At 53.2% G+C, this 15,183-nt stretch overlaps 5 protein-coding genes across 5 annotated transcripts; 3 read left to right on the top strand and 2 right to left on the bottom strand.

The window, feature by feature from the left end:
• The first annotated feature begins 312 nt into the window (after positions 1 to 312).
• On the top strand, positions 313 to 1,472 carry P152DRAFT_459151 (uncharacterized protein). The gene has a single exon (XM_033679617.1). It carries the CDS (start codon positions 786 to 788, stop codon positions 1,266 to 1,268), a length of 483 nt encoding a protein of 160 aa, XP_033533310.1. The 5' UTR covers positions 313 to 785; the 3' UTR covers positions 1,269 to 1,472.
• Positions 1,473 to 4,797: 3,325 nt separating this feature from the next.
• On the top strand, positions 4,798 to 8,438 carry P152DRAFT_418287 (actin-like ATPase domain-containing protein). Its single transcript, XM_033677103.1, has 2 exons — positions 4,798 to 7,336; positions 7,389 to 8,438. Exons 1-2 carry the CDS (start codon positions 5,286 to 5,288, stop codon positions 8,323 to 8,325), a joined length of 2,988 nt encoding a protein of 995 aa, XP_033533309.1. The 5' UTR covers positions 4,798 to 5,285; the 3' UTR covers positions 8,326 to 8,438.
• On the bottom strand, positions 8,427 to 10,886 carry P152DRAFT_459146 (uncharacterized protein). The gene is made up of 2 exons (XM_033679616.1): positions 9,553 to 10,886; positions 8,427 to 9,497 (listed from the first exon to the last, which is right to left on the bottom strand). The coding sequence occupies exons 1-2, from the start codon at positions 10,493 to 10,495 to the stop codon at positions 8,767 to 8,769; spliced, it is 1,674 nt and encodes a 557-aa protein (XP_033533308.1). The 5' UTR covers positions 10,496 to 10,886; the 3' UTR covers positions 8,427 to 8,766.
• Positions 10,887 to 11,291: 405 nt separating this feature from the next.
• On the top strand, positions 11,292 to 13,903 carry P152DRAFT_459144 (Metallo-hydrolase/oxidoreductase). Its single transcript, XM_033679615.1, has 5 exons — positions 11,292 to 11,325; positions 11,377 to 11,474; positions 11,771 to 11,899; positions 11,948 to 12,953; positions 13,015 to 13,903. Exons 1-5 carry the CDS (start codon positions 11,323 to 11,325, stop codon positions 13,756 to 13,758), a joined length of 1,980 nt encoding a protein of 659 aa, XP_033533307.1. The 5' UTR covers positions 11,292 to 11,322; the 3' UTR covers positions 13,759 to 13,903.
• On the bottom strand, positions 13,569 to 14,603 carry P152DRAFT_48423 (uncharacterized protein). Its single transcript, XM_033681994.1, has one exon. It carries the CDS (start codon positions 14,443 to 14,445, stop codon positions 13,828 to 13,830), a length of 618 nt encoding a protein of 205 aa, XP_033533306.1. The 5' UTR covers positions 14,446 to 14,603; the 3' UTR covers positions 13,569 to 13,827.
• Positions 14,604 to 15,183: the final 580 nt, after the last annotated feature.

Below are 15,183 nucleotides of genomic sequence, written 5' to 3'. Positions count from 1 at the left end.
CTCTGGCGCCCTCTTCCGCGATACACGATGACAATCAGGGGGGAGTGCTTCCATGAGTGGCATGGACAGATGGCTTTGAAATTTATCATGAGCTAAACAACTTTGGAATAACGTTGGTAGGCTACTTTGGTTCCTTTACGATTACCAAATTGCGATATACCCGTTTTGGAGAAGAGTGTTTCAGGTGTGTGCATTCGAATATCTTGAAGTTGAGCAGACGTCCCCGGTATTATTAGTTTCTGATTCAACTTACTTCCGATGCTACTAGAATGACATATATTGAAGTATTAGCAAGGTTCCTGTTTCCTCAACAGTCCAGTGGTTACCGGCATAACATCATAGGAAACCTTTCATTCAGCTCAGGGATGGAGTGGCTTAACTAGTGCTTACTATTAACTTAACTTAACTTAGTTAACTAACTTATCCTTATTATTAATGCACGGACATCCCCGGTCCCGACTGTACAACCGGGCCGCATCGAGACCATGACCATGACCAACCCTGTGTAACCGATGAACCGGAAGCTTGCAGATCGCGGAAGAAGGCGGGCAACCGCACTAAGCCTTATATTTAGGATTTCTTGCACTCCCAAATCTTCAGCATCCGACTAACAAAAGCCGAGCCCCTGAAACTGGATGCTCGAAGCACCTGTCGTTGAGCAAACAACACCAAAAATCATTCCGATTCCGATCCTATCTGAAGACCTAGCATATCAGATTCAGTACCAGCGTTGCGAACCTGTGTCCAAAACACGAAGTGAAGGAGAAGTCGAAATAAGCCTCAGCATGGCCCCCTACCTCACCCCTGGCAACATCCTCCTCGCCCTCGTCGCCCTCTTCACCTCCACCGGCTGCTACCTCGCCGATTGGAACGAAACCCACATCCACAACCCCAGCTGGCCGCCCCATGCCAAATTCCACAACGGCCAAACCATGTCCATGGGCCTCCTCCTCGGCCTCCTCACCGCCTACTATCAGTTCCGCTCCGCCCACCTCCCCTTCGCCGTCCCTTCCGCCAAGGGTAAAGCCACCGCGGAGGAGCAGCTCGCTAAGCAGCAGCGGAAGATGGATGTCGACACCGCGGCGGTGGTGGCGAGTTTGTATTGGGTGACGCAGGCGAGTGCGGCGTTTTATCCGGGGAGTAGTTTGGTGGATCCGCCGAACAATCCGTGGAAGATGAGTGAGGCGCCGCAGCCGATGTTGGATACAGTATTGTTGTCGATGACAGTGGTGGGGTGGTGGTTGGAGAGGGGGAGGATTGTGGCGTAGGGGGTTTCGCATCCTGCTAGGGTAAATGGGAAGGTTTTGAGGGAGAATTGTGGGATATGGGGTAAGATAGGAGTGAAGAATGTTTGAGCCTATGAGTCATGGTAATGGGCATGGTTTAACAGGACTCACGCGGGCATCTGACGTAATGGTTGCTACTCAAGAGCACAGAGCACATTCGGTATGACTGAATTGGATATACGCCTGGACTGGGGATGAATTATCTGTGAAGCTTCCCGTGGACGGAAAAAATTGCGGTCTGGATACTGAGGTTTTACTACATTTCCATTCAAACCCTGTTCCAGTACAAGTCATCCAGCTCCACTGTTTGTCTTTCATTTCAGCGTGTTTGGCACTAATAATTGCTGTTCTAAAACGTGCAAGTCGAGCGTCTCTCTGGTACTTCTTTGTGTAGGGCGTCTATGAGGACGAGGAATGCCGGAGGATATGCACAACCACATTTTCATTTCTAAATGAAGCTATTTTAGTCCTCCAGAATCTTTTAGATACCCAAAAGCTTTCCTTTTCTTGTAAACTTTCATCCAAGAGAAATCTTTCTCTCCTGAATTGAGCCACGCACTTAGTTTACCTATATACTCGCTCAAGACTTGTTTTAAGTCAGGTGGGTCGTGAGTCTCCCGCTAATCCTCTTCCATACATGTCTACCAATCTTGCTCGACTTGGACCTCAGATTTGCTCGTTATGGCTATAAAACCGTATGAATTACATAGGAATGACGGCTTCATGTCGAAATTCGATGCTCATTGCTCATGTCACAAATGTATAGTGGCTCAACACCGAAATTCAAGTCTGTGTCTTGGACCGGTTTCACCAAAAGTCCGTGAGATTTCAAAATAACGAGATTCTGATCATGGATAACATCAATATGGCATCGTATACAGACTCGTACTCCTCGACCCCGGCGTCGGAGACCCCGTATACCATGGAAACAGACCAATTGCTAGATTTTGTCCCCCTGCGAGATCAGCTCGACAAATACGGTCTGCATGCGGTTGACGTTCCTCCAACGCATCAAGCGATGCGGAAGAAACACCGAACAAGCTCCATATGGTACTGGGGGTTTACAGTACGGAAAACGGGCGACACAGAGGAAGAGATACCGTACTGGGTCTGTCGTAAATGCTGGTTTCAAGTGAAATCGATCAACGATATCAAGATGTATTCGATATCAGCTACTTCTAATGCCCGTCGACATCTCATTAACGATCACGGTTTTCTCAGGCATGGATCGAAGATTATCCCTCCAGGTCATCCAGAATCGTGGGAGGATTATACAGGATACCGTCAGAGGTCCTTCCTCAACGCCCGTACAGCCTATCTGAAATGGCTAGTGGTTGATGGAGTGCCTTTTCGTCAGGCTTCGTCAAACAGCTTCAACGCGCTGATGGAGTCTTTAAGTGGTGGAAAGGTTGAGATGGGAGTACGCAACCATAAGTCTGTGCGCAAAAGAATTGATCACGCATACAAGGAATGTCGTTGTCTCATTTCTCATAAGATCTCGCGGAGTCTTAGCAATGTTTCACTGTCTTTTGACATCTGGACCTCTGGGAACGACCTTTCTTTCCTTGGGGTCGAGGCGCATTTCATCTCCGGGGAAGGAATACCGCGTCAACAAAATATCCTCCTACAGCTAGAGGAGATCGAAGGTGCCCATACCGGCGACAATATTGCACAGCTCCTTACGAAGGTTGTCCAAACGTTCGAGATGCAGACAAGGATTGCGTTCCTATTGTCTAATAATGCGGAAAACAACTCTACCGCGGTTGAAGAGCTTGGGAAACTCCTAAATCTCACTTTGTCGGGAAGGTGTTTACGCTGTAGTACCCACATCGTGAATTTAGTTTGCCAGCAGCTTTCCAGGAACCGCTCGTCTGATACCGAAGCCAACAATGACAATGGGCTTGATACTATACGACCTGGTGGGGCTGAAGGCTACGCGGATTTCGATTCTGGGTTCCCTACCAATACCGATATAGAACCCATTGCCAAGCTTAAAGCTATCATTGGTCATATCAAAAAGAGTCCCAAACAGGAGAAAGAGTTCCTTGCGATACAGACTGATATTATTGAGAATATGACGGGCAACGAAAAGTCCATTAAGACTGGTCGGCCCCTCAGAATCGTACGTGAGAACGCCACACTGTGGAACTCGCGGTACGATTCGATCCAGCGAGCCATTAAGCTGCGTGCCGCTGTTGATCAATACTGCGAGCGGTATCAGCACCTTCAGGGTCTTACCGTCGACGATTGGCGTATCCTTGAGAAGCTCATCGAGTTGTACGAACCAATGAAGCATGCGACCTGGATCCTGGAAGGGAATGCGGGCCATGGTGCTAAAGGAGCCCTTTGGGAGGCGTATCCATTGCTTCTCATGATTATTCGGGCTCTGGAGGATTTCCTCGCGGATTTTTCACGGAATCAGGAGCTCCAGGAGCTCCTAAGTGCCATACAAGCGGCCCTGGTTAAGGCGGGGGAATACCGGTCTAAGATGGAGGATATTCCTGCGTACAGACTCGCCCTTCTCCTCCACCCAAAATACAAAAAGGCGTGGTTGGACGAATCCGAAGCTAGTAGCAACAAGACTGTTGCGCTCCTACGCAGACTCCGCGAGGACGTGGCCAAGATACGGGATAACAATTCGGGTGCAGAGAATGCACCGAAGGCCTCGAAGGAGACCACTGCTGGTGATCGCCAAAGGGTCTACAAGGCCTTCCAGGCGGCCCTCGCGCCTCATTTTGAACCACGTAATATCTCCACGCCCGATAAGGTCTCCGACTATCTACGAGACCCCCCTGAGGAAACTGATACGCCTATTACGTGGTGGGTAGCTAATCGCACGCGGTTTCCCGCTCTATACCAGATCGCTCTGGACCTCTTCGCGTCTCCTTCCTCAGCCGCTGATATGGAGCGGATTTGGTCCGCTTGTGGGAGACTCCTTGATACGGAAAGGTCACGGATGGAGGGAAAAACGTTGAACAGACTGATTTGCTTACAGGATTGGTTGAAGCAAGGGATTATCAGTGATATGGAGTTCGAGAGGATTATCTATCATCAGGCGTTTATGGAGGCTATGTAGATAAGTAGTATAATATGGATTATCGTCCTTCTCATCATCTTCACTACCACGAAATCTCTGTTTATACATAAGCGGGAAGGAAAGTTGGAACTTCATTTGGTTGGCGCAATTACAGGTCAGGTACACTCACCAAGGTTCTTATAGACGAGTGTGAGTAGCGAGTGTCGGAGACTCGGACAGACTCTGATGAGTCTGAGACGTCTGAGTAGTGAGTAGAGCCGGGCGACTCGATTACGTAAGACTGGAGTACACTCAAACTCGCTCAAGTCTCCTGCCTGGACCCACCTGGGTTCTTTTAGAACGCCAAGGCCCCGCTGCCGTGTCCATAAGGGAACAAGGCAGAACTGGAAAGGTCACCTCCAGGGGAAGAAATTGAGTTACGTGTCTTGGCATTCTCCTAACCATCACTACCACTATCACTATCATAGGCAGCCCAATTCGCTCAAAAACAGCATAATATCAAAAAGTATACTATTTTCCTAACTAGGCGACTACTAGAGGTCTGTTTTAGTGAATCCTCCGCCACGTTCTGGTTAAGGTCGTGGGAGCTGTGCTTGAGGGAATGCCAAGCAGGGTAACTCAATTTCTTCCTCCCGTGCCGGGGGGCACAAGGCACAAGGCAGTAAGGCACACCACTGACCTCACCGTCTCAAAAGTTCCCATCCACGTGTAAGGCCACTTGTTCAACACTCCCGGCTTCAAATACCCGCCATACCCTCGACTATTTTACCAATTGCTCCCAAGGCTGTCAAGACCGTTGGTCAGAATACCCATTGGATCATGCCAGACTTGTTTCTTCCATTCCGTGTCTGTCAATAGAGCATAGCGCATCCTCGTACTCCTTTGATGCTAGTCGAGCTCCCTTATACTTCATAGCCATACCCCCCACACTACCTTTACACATTCGCCTTTACACATTCACCATGGCTCGCAGATCGATATTACCTTCCTTAGGGGCTATATTATGCGCCATTCTCTTCTTCACTCAGTCCGTGTTCGCCGTTTCCGCAGTCCTCGGAATTGACCTGGGAACGGAATATATCAAGGCCGCTCTAGTGAAACCCGGAATACCCCTCGACATTGTCCTCAGCAAAGACTCGAAACGAAAAGAAGCCTCCGCGATCGCTTTCAAGCCGGCTCGAGGTACCGTTCCCACCGAAGGATCCTTTCCCGAACGTTTGTATGGCGGCGATGCGTTGTCCCTCGCGGGGAGGTTTCCCCATGATGTATATCCGAACTTGAAACAGCTCCTGGGGATCCCGATACATGATGATGCGGGGCTGGCGAGCGTCGTGGAGACATATAAGGGTCGGTACCCGGCGTTGGTGCTGGAAGCTATGGAGGGACGAGGGACGGTGGGATTCAAGAGCAAGAGCTTTGTCGAGGGAGCGGAAGCATTCTCGGTCGAGGAGCTATTGGCCATGGAGCTAATGAATGTCAAGGAGAATGGGCAGAATATGGCAGGGGACCAGCATCGGATCGACAGTGTGGTTATTACGGTGCCGCCATTTTACACTGCGGATGAGAAGAGGGCGGTGGAGTTGGCGGCTGAGTTGGCCGGCCTGGATGTGATGGCGCTGACATCTGATGGGCTGGCGGTTGGAATGAACTACGCCATGACACGAGAATTCCCTACGGTCAATGAGGGTGGAAAGCCGGAATACAATATGGTCTACGACATGGGTGCCGGTCACACGACCGCGACGATTTTGAAGTTCCAGGGACGCACTGTTAAGGATATCGGTCGCTTTAACAAGACCGTTCAAGAAGTCCAAGTCATGGGAGCTGGTTGGGATAAGTCTCTCGGCGGTGATGCGCTCAACACGCTGGTCGTCGATGACATGGTCAACAAGTTTCTGCAGTCCTCAGAAGGCAAGAAGCTCGGTGTTCAGGCCTCCGACGTCAAAGCCCACGGACGCGCCATGGCTAAGCTCTGGAAAGATGCGGAGCGACATCGACAAGTCCTGAGCGCCAACTCTGATACTGCTGCCAGCTTTGAGGAGCTGTATGGGAACGTCGACTTCAAATACAAGATTTCGCGCTCAGAGTTCGAGAAGCTCGCGTCCGAGTTCGCTCAGCGTCTGGACGGACCTGCCAAGCAAGCGCTGGAAGCCGCCAAATTGACGATGGACGATATCGACTCGATCATCCTCCATGGCGGCGCCACGCGCACACCGTTCGTGCAAAAGCGTCTCGAGTCGCTCGCAGGAGGCGCATCGAAGCTCCGAGGCAATGTCAACGCCGATGAAGCCGCTGTACTGGGCGCTACGTTTAAGGGCGCTCAACTCAGTCCTTCATTCCGCGTCAAGGAGATCCGGGATAGTGACCTGGCGTTTTATGCCGCGGGGCTGAAGTGGAACGATGGGAAAGAGAGGCAGCAGAAGCTGTTCACACCGACTTCTTTGGCGGGATTTGCGAAACAGGTGCCGCTGAAGCTGCAAACCGACTTCTCTTTCTCGCTGTTCCAGCAGGTGCCAACGACCGATGGATCAGCGGTGGTTGATCGAACGGTCAGCACAGTTCAGACGAACAACTTGACCGCGTCTGTAGCCGAGCTGGTCAGCAAGTATGGCTGCGCGACGGAGAACATCACCACCGCGTTCAAGGTCCGCATTGATTCCGATCATGGAATTCCAACGGTTGTCTCCGGGTCCGTCAGCTGCGAAGTTGATGATACAAAGAAAGGTAATCTCATGGAGGGTGTCAAGGATCTTTTCGGATTCGGGAAGAAGAAGGATGGGGACCAAGAAGTCCTGGAGGAGGAAACTGAGCCATCGTCATCTACATCGAGTGCTTCAGAGCCAGAGACGTCCTCGTCATCTGTATCTTCATCCTCGGCTTCGGCGTCTCCTTCTGCTGCCGCGAAACCCCAGGGTACTAAGCAGAAAACTGTCTCGATCAACATTGACTTCACAACCACGCCAGCCGGTATCCGATCCTTCTCCAAAGAGGAGATGGACCGTATCCACTCCCGGTAAGTCTCCCGTCTACCACAAAATCAAACCTATCTTCTAACCGCACTCCAGCCTCCGAGCCTTCGACCGCTCCGACCGCGACCGCTTCCTCCGCTCCGAACTCCTCAACACCCTCGAAGCCGCCACCTACCGCACCCGCGACCTCCTCACCGAACCCCCCTTCATCGCCGCGTCCACCTCCGCCATCCGCGAGCAGATCTCTTCCCTCCTCTCCACCGTCTCTGAGTGGCTCTACGGCGATGGCGCGGACGCCGTATCCGACGTCATCAAAGCGCGCCTCGACGAGCTGAACGCACTGGTCGATCCGATCAAGAAGCGCATCTTGGAGGTCACCGAGCGGCCGATGAAGGTCCGGGCGCTGCAAGACGCGCTGGAGCAGACGCAGACGATGATCGAGCGGATGGACGAGGAGGTCGCCAGCGCCGTGGCCGCGGCGTCGAAGTCCGCGGAAGAAGCGGCTTCGGCGGCGTCCGAGCTACTCTCATCTGCGCTATCCTCGTCATCTGCGGATACGGAGACAACCGCGCCCGCCTCTTCTTCCCAATCCGACGACCTCGATGACCTCGACGACCTCAGCGCCGCGGAATGGTCCACCACGACCACCCCGCCATCCGAACCCGAGCCGACCGAACCCGTCATGCCCTACACCCCCGAAGACATCAGCTCGCTGCAAAAAGCGCACAACGAGATCAAAACCTGGCTAAACGAGAAGCTCGCGCTGCAGGAGACGCTATCCGCCACGGACGACCCGGTGCTGCTGACGTCCGAGCTGGAGGAGAAGACCCGGCACCTGCAGGAAGAGCTGATGACGATGTTGCGGCGGAAGATGGCGAACTTTGGGGGGAAGAAGAAGGGTGGTGGGGGAAAGAAGGGAAAGAAGACGAGTAAGGCGAAGGGGAAGAAGGGGAAGAGTACGAGTACGGCTAAGGCTACGGCGGAGAAGAAGCCGGAGGAGAGCGCGACGGAGAAAACGCATGATGAACTGTAGAAGCGGATTGATGGCTTGAGCGTTTGCATGGGTCTCCGGCGTCTTGTGGGACATGGGCATCGAGATATATCACTCTTGGGATGTAAGATAGCAATGTGATATGCAACTTCTTCAACGTTCTTCATTTCAAAACGCCTGGAGCTAAGTGTACAGTGCGGAATGAAATATCCCCCTCGTTCGACTGCTCTCGAGCAGTGTTCGAGGCCATTTTTCATCTCTAGCGGGGATGACTAGCCGCCTAATGTTTTTCAATCCGCCTGCCCGTTCGTCGAGCAGGCGAAGCAATCAGCGCGAATCCTGCCCAAAGCGCCGAATATGCATATCCATCAAGAGCGCGACGTGAATGCCGTCGATCTGCTCCCATAAAACGCCGGTAGTGGATCGCGTGTCTGAACTATGCATGCAATGTCGCGGTCCGTCCCAACCGAACCAATCCCCCAATTACTTCCGCGGCCCATTATCCTGTTCTTCGAGCTTATCGAAGTTCCGCTTCACCGCCGCCCTCACCATTCCCTTCTTCTCCCGCCCGTCCATTTCTAACGCCGCGATCCAATCCCGCAACTGAATGCCCCGCCCCTTCTCGCTGTCCTCCTTCCACTCCCCCAGCTTCTTCTGATGCACCGCCTGCAGCAACCGATCGACTGGCGGCGGCCCCTGCGCCCCACCACCCGCCGCTCCCGTGCTTTTGCTCCCCGACAGTGAAGTATTCACCCGCATGTTCGGTAGCGGTTTCGTGACCGGCGTCCCGGATGTCATCCAGCTGTATTTCTTCTTTCCGAGCCCGCCCAGCGCCATCGAGGCCGTCGTGTTCGCGGCGCGGTGCTGCACCTCTTCGGTCGCGGACGACTTCGCCAGCTTCTCGCGCTCTTTCTTGGTCATCTTCATGGGAGGGATCAGGTCGGGTGCTTTGCCGTCGATGGGACCGCCGGCCGATGAGGGGGTGCCGGGGGCCGGTGACTCGGCGGCGGAAACGGATTGCGAGGCGGCGGTCTCGGCGGCGAGTTTGCGGCGCTTCCGACGCGTTTCGACGCGTGCTTGTTCATAGGCGAGATCGCGGTCGTACATGCTGTCGAGTGTGATGGCTAGGGTTGGGGGATAGGATTGGGTGGATACGGGTGTTGACGGAGGCTCAGTCGGAGGTGTAGGAAGGCGGTTGGAGGCATCTAGGGGGTCTGAATTCACGATATTAGCGAGATGGCGACAATAATTTGGGCATAACGCGCTGACCCTTTTGTGGAACCGTCATGGGGGACACGGCACTGTCTGGTGGCATGTCCCATGGCGAGTTGGTAATGGACTGTGGCACGGCAGAAATCGGTTTCGGATCTCCCGTCCCAGTCGCCAGGTCCTGAAAGTCTGGGGGTACGACCCCGTCTGCCCCGACTCGTCGTCCACGTGAAAGAGCATATGCATCTTCCACCAGACCACGTAATCGCTCGTTCGCCGCCAGTGAAACAAGCGCGAGAACGTCCGCAAACGCGGCATTGTGTTCAACGACCGAGCTCGCCTTCGCCGCCACGAATCCCATGCCGTCCCTTCCAGTCATCCGCATCGCGTTGACCCCTTGTGGCGTCTGAGGAGATTGGTCGTAAAGACCATCCACATTCAGCCGAACCCCGTTGCTCCGAGTGTGTTTGTCCAGCTTCTGGCGCAAGCAGTTGGTACTTAAGAAGGGGTTGTTGAGGTGAAACTGTTTCCGCTCGGCATGATCCCGCGCCGCCTTCTTGTGCTTCTCAAAGAGCTCCTCTTCAACCGTCTTCGGCGCAACCGGGGACTGGCTGGCAGCTCCAGATGCTGGAAATGGTGGATAACTAGTAAAGCTGCCTTGTGGATACCCGAAGCTCTGGTTTGGCGAGAAGCTGGCCGTGGACTGAGAATTGGAGACGAACGAGCCATTTATTTGTTGCGAGGCCAAATCCGATGCGCTGCGATACGTCTGTGCCAAGGCGGCCTCTTCGGCCCTGATGTCAACACCCGCTGCCGTGACGATGTCGCTGAGGTCATTGATATCGGTCGCCGATCGCTTCTCTTTCTCGGTCTTCTCGGCTGGTCGTTGCGGGGGTGGCATAGAGCCTGGTGGAGGCATGGAATTCGGCGGGGGCATGTGGTTCGGAGGGCCCACGGAGTTAGGCGGAGGCATGGAGCCGGGGGACATCATAGAAGTAGCCATCATGTTTGAAGTAGCTTGCCGCCGGTCGTCGAATTGGTCGTCGAATTGCGCTGGGGTGAGGGGACAAGGGCTGCTTGAGGAGAACCAAGGGGATGTTCAAGGAGACGCGTAAGGAGACGCGTATGGGGTCGGCCGCTGTGAGTGAGATCCGGAGTCGTTATCTCCTGCGGAGGAGCTCGTAGCAGATGACGATGGGATGTCCGAGGTGGATGGAGGTGGAGGCGGGTTGGAAGGTTGTTGCTGCTCAGCAGCGCCGGACGGCGGAAGACTGTTCTCTCCTTTACCAAGAGTGAGGCATGCTATGGTTTCAATACATGTATTTGAAACCCTTCCGGAGATGCTCACGGTTGTTGGAGGACTGGCACAGGGCTGAATGTCGCGATGATTGTGATGTGATAGAGTGAGGAGAAGGAAAGATGGAGAGCTGTGGCGCGTCCCCATCCCGCACGGGCCTTCAGCTCACGTGTTGCGATCATGTGACTATCAACTTTCGCGATCCGTTGAGATATTCCAATCCAAACATTGCGCCGATGAATGCAAGTTAACCCTCTTCAATTCATTCCTTAATTCCATCCTTGCTCTCAACCCTCATGTGGATTCAATAGAGGAAGCAAAGCTGCTCACCTTGTACTAATCTTCCTTCTCCAACTCTTCTGATAACGTATCACTGGGATGAGGAGTCGCATTTGAAGATGGCGTCGAAACGGAAACTCTCTCCAGAAGATGACGATGTCGACCCTGCTGATGAGTTGGAGTTCTTCGGTCTCGGAGGATGCAATGAAGTGGGAAGATCATGTCACATCATCAGGTACAAAGGCAAGACTGTTATGGTAAGCTCGTCCGTGTATGATTCTAAGGTTCGTTCGCTGATATACCTCAAGTTGGATGCTGGTACTTCGCCCGCATACGAAGGGATCTCTTCCCTCCCCTTCTACGACGAATATGACTTGAGCACAGTTGACGTGCTACTCATAAGCCAGTAAGTTTAGAGCACTAGAGGTGAACGGCATCGGCATTTGGCAAGGGCGTCCGGATTTTGTTCACTGTCAACTCATATCCTTACATTTCATCTTTTTCCTCTGCTTCCAGCAATACGATCATGATATTCAGGAGCCGTTTCATGTATTCCACACAGCAGCTTCATGTATATGAGAAACAATGAAAGCACCATGTTCATTTTAATGGCTACCATGCTGTGACGTCTCGTCGAATGCCGATAGCCTCGCCGTACTGCTATATTTCGTCTCACTGGGGAGTAGGACTGACGCTTGCCAGCTTCCATATAGACCATGCAGCTTCCCTCCCTTATGTTCTTGCGAAGACGAACTTCAAAGGTCGGGTCTTCATGACCCATCCCACCAAAGCCATCTACAAATGGCTCATACAAGACAGCGTTCGCGTTGGGTAGGGTACACCTCCGGTGTGGATATTGCATACCTAACAACCATCTAGGAATGTCTCGTCCTCCGCCGAGCAGAAGATCCAACTCTATACCGAAGCCGACCACCTCTCTACCTTCCCCCAGATCGAAGCCATCGATTACTACACCACACACACTATTTCCTCGATTCGAATAACCCCCTATCCGGCCGGGCACGTTTTGGGCGCTGCAATGTTTCTCATCGAGATTGCCGGCCTCAAGATTCTATTCACTGGCGACTACTCCCGGGAAGAGGACCGACATCTCATCTCCGCTAGAGCGCCAGAAAACGTCAAGGTCGACGTATTAATCACGGAGAGCACATACGGTGTTGCCACCCACGTCCCGCGAGTGGAGAGGGAGAACATGCTCATGAAGACCATCACCGGCATCCTAAACCGAGGAGGACGAGCGCTCCTTCCGGTATTTGCCTTGGGACGCGCCCAAGAACTGCTCCTCATCCTCGATGAGTATTGGGGGAAGCATCCAGAGTACCAAAAGGTCCCAATATACTATGCCAGCAACCTCGCGAGGAAATGCATGGTCGTCTACCAAACGTACATCAGCGCCATGAACGACAACATCAAGCGGCTCTTCCGCGAACGCATGGCGGAAGCCGAATCGACAGGCGAGGTGTCCAAAGCCGGCCCATGGGATTTCCGATACATCCGAAGTCTCAAGAGCCTAGAACGCTTCGACGATATTGGGAGCTGCGTGATGTTGGCAAGCCCTGGTATGATGCAGAGTGGGGTGTCGCGAGAATTGCTGGAGCGGTGGGCCCCGGATCAGAGGAATGGGGTGGTCATTACCGGCTACAGTGTTGAAGGGACCATGGCAAAGATCATCATGACCGAACCGGAGTTCATTCCCGCGATTATGACGAGAGGCGCAGCGACGGCGAGCAGAGGAAAGGTGCCTGGACAGCATGATCAGGTCCAGATTCCACGGCGCTGTACCGTCAACGAATTTGCGTTCGCGGCCCACGTTGATGGCGCCGAGAACCGCGAGTTCGTAGAGGAGGTCAACCCGTCTGTCGTCGTAAGTCCAAGTCATGAACAATGCAGTCACAGAGAGTCTCACGAAGCTAACTACGTAATAGATCCTGGTCCACGGCGAAAAATCCCAAATGACACGCTTCAAATCCAAGCTCCTCGGCCTCAACTCCAAGCGCAAGAACCCCATCAAAGTCTTCTCCCCACCCAACTGCGAGGCCCTCCGCATCCCCTTCAAAACCGAGAAGCTCGCCAAAGTCGTCGGCAAGCTCGCGCAGATCACCGCGCCGCAACCCATCACTGTCCGACCGCAAGACGTCTCCGGGGACGAAGAAATGAAAGACGTCGCGCCGGAGGAGCAAACGCAGCCGCAGTTGATCACAGGGGTGTTGGTCCAGAGTGACTTCAAAATGAGCTTGATGGCTCCGGAGGACCTCCGCGAATACGCCGGTCTCACGACGACGCAGATCACCTGCCGCCAGCAGATGGCACTGCCGACAGCGGGCGTGGAGCTGATTCGTTGGGCGCTGGAGGGGACGTTTGGTGGGATCAAGATCGTTACGCCGGACTTTGCGGCGGAGAAGAAGAAGGAGCAGGATGCTCATGGGAATGGGGCGATGGAGGTCGCGGATGAGGAGGTCGGGCGCACGACGGTGTTTGAAGTGATGGATTGCGTGCGGGTGGAGTGTGGTGGGCCGCAAGGGAAGGTGGTTGTGGAGTGGGAGGGGAATATGGTCAATGATGGGATCGCGGATGCAGTTGTGGGGGTGTTGTTGACGGTGGAGAGTAGCCCAGCCGCGGTGAAGCGTAAGTTTCTCTTGCACGAACAATCCCATCGTCCACCATTCTAGGCTAGTTTTGTCGTGGCTTTTCTAGGTTTCAAGCATCCGAATCTACGCTAACATATCTACAGACTCCTCTCAGGCCCATTCCCATTCCCACGCGCCGACCTCGACATCCCAACCATCTACACCGACCTCCTCCTCCACCCGCCTCTCCCGCCTTCTCCTCCTCCTCGAATCCCAATTCGGTTCCTCCGCAATCACCCCGATCGCCCGTCCCCGCCTCCCCCCCTCCCCCTCCACCGAAACCCCACCCTCCAAACCCCCCCCATCCCCCGACACTGACCCCCTCTCCATTTCCCCGGAGGAGAAACACGAGCTCCAACGGCTCCATGCGCTTGGCATCCCCGTGCCGGGCATCGAGATCACGGTCGGCGGACACGCGGCGAAGGTGTGGCTTGAGAATTTGGAGGTGGAGTGTGGGAACCAGGTGGCGAGGGAGCGGGTGCGGGTGGCAGTGGAGAGGGGGATTGAGGTGGGTGCTGGGCTGGGCGGATGAGGTGTGGATGCATGTGGATGTCGGCCGTGGTGTAGGCTTGTTTCCGGTGGTCGCTGAGCGTGCCCTGGTTGTCCGTTGGGAGTTTGGAAAGTTGAAACGAATGGGATATGGGAAGCAGAGCTGATCGAAGGCGAATGTCCAGTGTTTATTGGATCACCTAAAAATGTAAGAAGAGTAGATGAAGCTCTGTATGACATACCCCATGGAAAGTCTAGGAAATTCCGGTAGTCACGTTCCTAATGAATTATCGTCACTCAGCAAGCACATATAGACGAGATGTACGAGCAGATTTATACACAATTCTCTGATATTCCCATGTTCTATGTATCGATGGTCTTCTAAGACTGCTAACCCATGATACCCATGAAACCATTTTTATTTGAGATTGAATCTCGATCTTTTTTTGGTAGTTTTCCGTTTTCCAAATGTTTTCTAGTTTTGTATGAGTGGAGAGAAAGATCAAAACCCATATCACAACGCATCCCATGAAATCTGCAATGATCTCGATGAACCATGATAAACCATGATGAAGTAATCCGTGGATTTGAACGATCTTTGGAATCGACCGAGGACGGATCCTTGGGAGGTATCGTTTTTTGTGAAGGAAGATCGAAACCCAGAGAGAACCCTTCTCATGAAACCCAGACGCACCAGATGAAGTGCTCTATGATTTTGAACGATCGTTGGAAGCGACCGACCACGGAAAGCACACATCGCTTTTTGTTTTGTTTTATTTTGTTAAGAAAGGGGGGAAATCGGTTGAGAAGCAGAGAACACAAGGAAACAAATGGAAATAGGAAAGGATCGAACCGCAAATACCTTGTTGGAGTGATAGTGCCTCAAGGTCATCATAAAAGACCTTCAGCACATGCATGGCCCGTTATTGTGAGTGGTGATTGAATGGAAAGGGAATGAAAACTTTGAACCGTGAAAGC

Source organism: Eremomyces bilateralis, assembly GCF_010015585.1.
Source record: "Eremomyces bilateralis CBS 781.70 unplaced genomic scaffold P152scaffold_12, whole genome shotgun sequence".
NCBI lineage: Eukaryota > Fungi > Ascomycota > Dothideomycetes > Eremomycetales > Eremomycetaceae > Eremomyces > Eremomyces bilateralis.
Note: the sequence above shows the minus strand (reverse complement) of the source record. Positions and strands in the feature narration are given on the sequence as shown.

Excerpts from the sequence above, each read along its gene's own strand:
- P152DRAFT_459151 (XM_033679617.1), top strand. The coding sequence starts at position 786 with ATGGCCCCCTACCTCACCCCTGGCAACATCCTCCTCGCCCTCGTCGCC.
- P152DRAFT_418287 (XM_033677103.1), top strand. The coding sequence starts at position 5,286 with ATGGCTCGCAGATCGATATTACCTTCCTTAGGGGCTATATTATGCGCC. Across the intron at positions 7,337-7,388 it reads ATGGACCGTATCCACTCCCG|CCTCCGAGCCTTCGACCGCT; the intron begins GTAAGTCTCCCG and ends ACCGCACTCCAG.
- P152DRAFT_459144 (XM_033679615.1), top strand. Across the intron at positions 11,475-11,770 it reads GACGTGCTACTCATAAGCCA|CTTCCATATAGACCATGCAG; the intron begins GTAAGTTTAGAG and ends GACGCTTGCCAG. Across the intron at positions 12,954-13,014 it reads AGGTCAACCCGTCTGTCGTC|ATCCTGGTCCACGGCGAAAA; the intron begins GTAAGTCCAAGT and ends ACTACGTAATAG.
- P152DRAFT_459146 (XM_033679616.1), bottom strand. The coding sequence starts at position 10,495 with ATGGCTACTTCTATGATGTCCCCCGGCTCCATGCCTCCGCCTAACTCC. Across the intron at positions 9,498-9,552 it reads CATGACGGTTCCACAAAAGG|ACCCCCTAGATGCCTCCAAC; the intron begins GTCAGCGCGTTA and ends TCGTGAATTCAG.
- P152DRAFT_48423 (XM_033681994.1), bottom strand. The coding sequence starts at position 14,445 with ATGTCATACAGAGCTTCATCTACTCTTCTTACATTTTTAGGTGATCCA.